This window comes from Pseudonaja textilis, chromosome Z, assembly GCF_049901715.1.
Source record: "Pseudonaja textilis isolate UNSWEBS1 chromosome Z, rPseTex1.2, whole genome shotgun sequence".
In the NCBI taxonomy this organism is placed as follows: domain Eukaryota; kingdom Metazoa; phylum Chordata; class Lepidosauria; order Squamata; family Elapidae; genus Pseudonaja; species Pseudonaja textilis.
In genome coordinates this window covers 110,272,803-110,279,111 of record NC_142008.1, presented here as the reverse complement: position 1 = coordinate 110,279,111, position 6,309 = coordinate 110,272,803, and the positions used below count along the sequence as shown (strand labels likewise).

Genomic DNA, 6,309 nt, shown 5'->3' with positions numbered 1-6,309 from the left:
GTTACTATTAATCCTACCATCCTTCCTTTCACCCATCTCCTCCCACTTATGACTGTATGACTGTAACTTTGTTGCTTGTATCTTTATGATTTATACTGACTGTTTCCTAGCATGATTTGATTGCTTATTGTACCCTATGACTATCATTAAGTGTTGTACCTGTTTATTCTTGATGATGTATCTTTTCTTTTATGTACACCGAGAGCATTTGCACCAAGACAAATCCCTTGTGTGTCCAATCACACTTGGCCAATAAAGAATTCTATTCTATTCTATTCTTTCTTGAATGTAAAGGACACATCTAGAGTCGGGGATTAAATTTTCCTTGTCTTCCCTTGAGCTTGTCCAAAGCCACTCTGAAATCCTGGTTCATCAGGGTGTAAATGAAAGGATCTAGAACAGGAGTGGTGACAGTGTAGAGAACAGAAGCTGCTTTATACAAGGAAAAGCTGTAGAAAGGATGAGCATAAATAACAGAATTACAGAGTCAGTTCCATTGGTTAATTGTTCTCATTTTTGGGAAATTTCTCCTTGGTTCTAGGTTATTTCTCTCCTTGTTTTGTTTCTATCCATTGCTTTTTGTCTTGCCTTCAGGAGAATTATTTGTGGAAGCTGTGAGATATTGGAACACTGTTATCATGTCACCCCAGTCCTTCTTTTCACTAGATTAGACAAATGTAGATGCAAGGTCCAAAACTCAGGTTTACCACTGTGATATGAAAGTACAAGTGGAGATAACCTTGCTCTGGCCTGCAACAGAGCCTGCCTTGAGATGAGTAACCCTGAGAAACAGGGATACCTAGGCTCATCTTCCCTTAAGCACAGGAGTCAGTAGGGTGACTTTGATCCAATGACTCCCAAGGAAATAGCAAATGACTTCTGAGAACATTGTCAAAAAAACCTTGTATGGACTTCCTCATATAGACCCCAGGAGTCAAGGCTGATTTCAGGAATATAGGCATGCATGCACAGAGACACATACACACAGAGCATTATGAGGAACAAGGCCTTTTGGGAATGGCCCCATAATCCAATGCCCTTAGGTAAAAGTTTTGTTAAAGACAAAGATTCAGATATTAGGTGTCAACCTAACTTCATGGATTTGAAGTCTCTTCTTGCTATTCCAAGGCAAAAAGTTAACATAGAATAAAAAAGAATAATAGAGTTGGAAGGGACCTTGGAGGCCATCTAATCCAACCCCCTGCTCAATCGGAAGACTAGGGTGTCAAACTCACTGCCCGTGGACTGGATGAGTCACATGCTGGTCCCGCCCCTGCCCAGTTTAGCAAAGGGGGGAAAGTACTGATACATCATGTGATGAAGCCATGACGATGCAAGTTTGACACCCCTGCCCTATACCAATTCAGACAAATGGTTCTCCAGTCTCTTTTTGAAAGCCTGCAGTGTTAGAGTATCCACAATTTCTGAAGGCAAGCCATTCCACTGGTTGATTGTTCTCATTATTAGGAAATTTCTCCTTTATTCTAGGTTGCTTCTTTCTTTGGTTCATTTCCATCCATTGTTTCTTGCCTTGCCTTCTGGTGCTTTGGAAAATAGTTTGACCCTGTCTTCTTTGTGGGAGCCCCTCAAATATTGGAATATTGATCTCCTGTCTCCCCTGGTCCTTCTTTTCACTAGACTAGACATACCCAATTCCCGCAGCTGTTCTAATCATTCTTGTTGCTCCTCTCTGCACTTTTTGCAGAGTTTCAACAACTTTTTTATATTGTGGTGACCAGAACTGGATGCAGTATTCCAAGTATGGTCTGATTAAGGCTTTATAAAGTGGTACTAAAACTTCATGTGATCCTGATTCTATCCCTCTATTAATGCAGCCTAGGATTGCCAGTAAATGTATGTGAGCAAATGAATATTACACATTTAAATAAAGATGAATGATACTGTTTTATTGAATAATTGTTATTAAGATATCAATTGTAACACCTAGGTAATTCTAAATACATACCTATATTATGATCAAATGAAATATATGTTAAAAATTGGGGTAACTTCCAACAGTTTGCTCATGATTAATTTCTAATGCCCTAAGGAGGAAACATACTTCTAAAACCCCCGAATCTGCTCCATTTGAGGGAGTCTAGGGGAGTCTGTTTTTTTTTTAATTAAATTTTTATGCCACCTATCTCGCCTGTAAGATGGGTGACTTGCAGGTTCTAAAATAAATAGAAAAATAATAAAAATATTAAAGCATTAAAATTTCACAGATTAAGATTTTAAAAACTATATGGGTTGCCCTATCTGCATATTTATTTACATCAAGAAATACTCACCTGCAGTATTCAGAAAAGAAGACAAAAGAGAGCCATCAGCCCCACCCCACCCAAAAATTTATTGTCCAATTACTCTTTTTTGTGTGTGTAATGCAACAATGGGAAAAATGTACTTTTTCTGTATTTGGCTTATAGCCTCCCTGATATCTCGGTTTCTCAAGCTATATATGATAGGGTTGAGAAGAGGAGTGATTATTGTGTAGAATATGGAAGCCAGCTTATCCACACTGGTGCTAAACAGGGGGACAAGGTACACAAAGAGACATGGTACAAAAATGAGGCTGACCACTATTAAATGAGAGCCGCAGGTGTACAGACCCTTCCCTCCACTCTCTTGGAAATGTCCTTGGAGGGTGATCAAGATGATGGCATAGGATATCAGCAAGATAATGAAGCACACCAGGGACAGCAAACCACTATTGGCCACCATGAGTATCTCAGTCACTTGGATATCAACACAACCCAGTTTGACAATCTGTGGAATGTCACAAAAGAAATTGTCCACTTCATTTGGCCCACAAAATGGCAATCGCAGAACCAAGAACACTTGGCTGCCAGAGTGAAGGAGGCCACCGGCCCAACAGAAACACAACAGTTTAATGCAGCGTGGACGGTTCATTGTGGTTGTGTATGTCAGTGGATAGCAAATGGCCACATAGCGATCGTAGGCCATGAGGGTAAGGAGGAGCATCTCTGAACCTCCAAGGAAGTGTAGGAAAAAGATCTGGGACACACAGCCTGCAAATGAGATTGTCCTGCCACAGGTGATCAGGTCTGTTGCCACCTTGGGAATGACCACTGAACCCAAGGCAGTATCGATGAGGGATAAATTAGCTAAGAAAAAATACATGGGCAGCTTTAGAAGACGTGGATCTATATACACTGTCAATATTATGAGAATGTTACCCAACAGCATGGCAGCATAACACAGAATGACCAAGACAGCTAGAAGGAGTTGGATGGGTCGAGATCTGGAAAGACCCAAGAAGGTGAATTCAGCAACTCTGGAGGCATTCATGGAGGTGACAGGACCTTGCAAGAGAAACAAGAGTAGTTTAACTGTACAACTTTCAGCACCTTCTCCTATTAGTTCATTGACAACATGGATCAATGAAAAAATTGTATAGAAATAAAATGAACCTATGATGCCATATGGTGCAAAGAGAGGCAATGTTAACTTCAATATCTATTACAAGACACCCTCTGGAATGCCTTTCAGATGTCTACCCCAAGTCAATTCATAGAAAACTGGGTTTTCATGGACTGGTAGATGCTGGGTGCTATAGTTCTTTGCAATCTTTGGAAGGCCCCATTAAGAAAGAAGCCAGAACTTCTGCTGAATGTGAAAGCAGATTCTAATTTCCCTCTCTAGTGTAGAGTAATACATTAATCTATTCCATTTTCATAATGGAAGTATTAAAATGAATCACTTCACATGCAGCTCATAAAGCACAATGTGTTTTTTTTCTGGAAAAATCACAGAGAATCTCACTTAAGTAGCTTCCCAAACACAAAATAAATAGATATTTCCTGAATCTTTTCCACCATATTTCAGAGATCTTCAGAAGTTTTAAAAATTAATAGTCAGCAGTAATACTCCAAGTTGCCTATCCTGATAATTATAAGAAGCAGAGAAATCTAGCATAGAAAGGAGCCATTCACCATCAAGTAACATCACCCTACAATTGTCCAGCTAAGAATGACAAAGAATGACTTTCCCTATCTAACCAAAGTCCATTTAAGATATGGTTCTTTGCAAGAATCAATTGATTCCAAGGTTCTATGGAAAGTAGTGAGTAGAAGGTAGATCCAAATTTTGCTTTTTTCTAACCTACTTCTTGGAATTTTTCAAGGAGAAAATATAACACTTTAAATAGATCATGTCTGCTGATCTCGAATTAACTTCCACTGGGGGAAAAAAGTCTTAGATTTAAATCCATGTGTGTAGCATACATACTGTAGTTCTAGATGATCAGATATTCATCTGACTTTTGACTTAATCCTGAAAACTTGATCCTATGTAAAATCTGATATTTCTGATCAGGAGACAAACAGAAGTATAAGAATCAAGATTTATTTACTCACTCATTATAGCAAATCATTTTCAGAGTCTTGAAAAATATGTGGGGCAATCTGATCTGAACAATTAGAAATCAGCAAATCGTTTTGGGAGAATTATGCACCAGTTGAGTAGGCATGTAGTCTGCTAGAAACTTCTGTGTTTGTGTGTCTATATCTCTGTTACGTTTTGATTTGCCTTCCCTTTTCTTCATTGGGGTAGCTAATTGCTTGCTTGCTTTTGAAGCTGCACTGGATTCCCAATCAATAAATTATTTCTATGGTATTAGAATGAGAGCAATTAGCACAGTAGGAACAGAATTACCTACTACCATCCCACGCATTCCTAATATAGAGCACATATGACCTGTGTGTGCACACAGACAGGCACAGAGACATACACAGAGACATACACACATATGCACAGACTGAGTGTGAGAGAGGGAGGGGGGAGAGGGGGGGAGAGAGAGAGAGAGAGAATAAGCTGACACTGTTTCATAGCTATTCTGTAGGAAATGACCAAACTGAGCCTGAGGGAAGGGTCAAACACATCATCAGTCACACACCCACAAGATCTCCAGCCCACCCTGAATTCCTTTCTATTCTTAACTCCTGCTAAGTTCCCTTGACTGTTAGTAGTACAGATTTTTGTAGAGATCTTAAGTTTGCAATAAATCTTTATACTCATTTGAACTGCCTGAATCTTCTGATTTCCCTGGCAACTGACATATTCCCCCGCCTCCCCCAAACAAAATGATAAAACAATGGATTGGTATTCCATCCTAAGGTCTCTAACAAAGTCTACCTTTAAACCAACTTTCAGGATCACTAGCTGCCCATGACTTCTATCTCAGACATCATCTCAGCTCTAATTCCCAAGATGTATTGTTAACCTGCCTTATAGCATCTTTAGAACTGCAGTCCTTTGAGGGAATAAGGAAATTGATAAAGGAAATTGATAAGGGGGAAAATAAAGAATAAAAGGAATGTTTCTGAACAATGATTTCAGATGCTTGTGTAACAAGTAGCTCTCCATCTCGCCATAATGGCAGAAAACTAATGACTCAGAATAACAACTTCACTGCAGAAATGGAACTTATATACAAACCCTTGTTCTCAAACCCCTTCCTGAAAGAAACAAGGTCCTCATTGCACATCAAAGCCATTCCAAAGTTCTTAAATTGGAATTAGTAGCCCTGCTTTGTTCAGGACTAACCTACCTTCTACAAAGTTACTTTCTTTCTGAAACCATGTGGGAGAATCCCATGTTATCTGTTTGTTCTAGTGGCTTAGAGAGACCTCCTAGATGCTATAAAGATCTCATACCCACAGATGAGTTTCTAGAGATGCCTACTATGGTTACCTTTTTTTCTCTCTCTTTGGAAAACCAAGGACAGGGTATGATAAGGGAATGTCTCCTGCTTCTCCTGCCTCTATCACATCAAGCAACACATAAGAAACATTTCAGTGGCCTCTTATTAAACCTTGGGGAAGCCAGTCTTTTGAGGCCCTTCCTTGGTCCCTGATCAAAATCAGATAATTGCAAAAGCAAAGGGAGATATTGATGCAGGAAAGAGACCAGACGGCAATATGAATTTTTGTTTTGATGTGTACCTATGTACAACCGGCTGAATGATGTTGTGGTTTAGGATGATGATGAGAGCTGGTGAGGTACAGTGATTCAAGGATTTGATTGGCAGTTGGGATATGCAGGTTCTAGTTTATACTTAGCAGTGGAAACTCATTAAGAATCTGGACAAGTCACTCTTTCTCAGCCCAGCCAACCTTGCAGGGTAGCTTGGGAGAGAAATAGGAAGAGGGAGCAATATGTATAAAAAAACATGGAATACAAATCAAATAATAAGTCTTTATTGATTAGCCCTTGGGCCATATCAAAGTGCAAAGTTCCAGCAACAATTTGTTAGTAAAATTTAATAAAAGCAATTCAAAGTGAAATTTG

The 6,309-nt window shown here is 39.3% G+C and overlaps 1 protein-coding gene across 1 annotated transcript; it reads right to left on the bottom strand.

Moving 5' to 3' along the window:
* Positions 1–301: 301 nt before the first annotated feature.
* LOC113449546 (olfactory receptor 4Q3-like) lies at positions 302–3,309 on the bottom strand. Its single transcript, XM_026720639.2, has 2 exons — positions 2,540–3,309; positions 302–464 (listed from the first exon to the last, which is right to left on the bottom strand). Exons 1-2 carry the CDS (start codon positions 3,307–3,309, stop codon positions 302–304), a joined length of 933 nt encoding a protein of 310 aa, XP_026576424.2.
* Between the last annotated feature and the right edge of the window lie 3,000 nt (positions 3,310–6,309).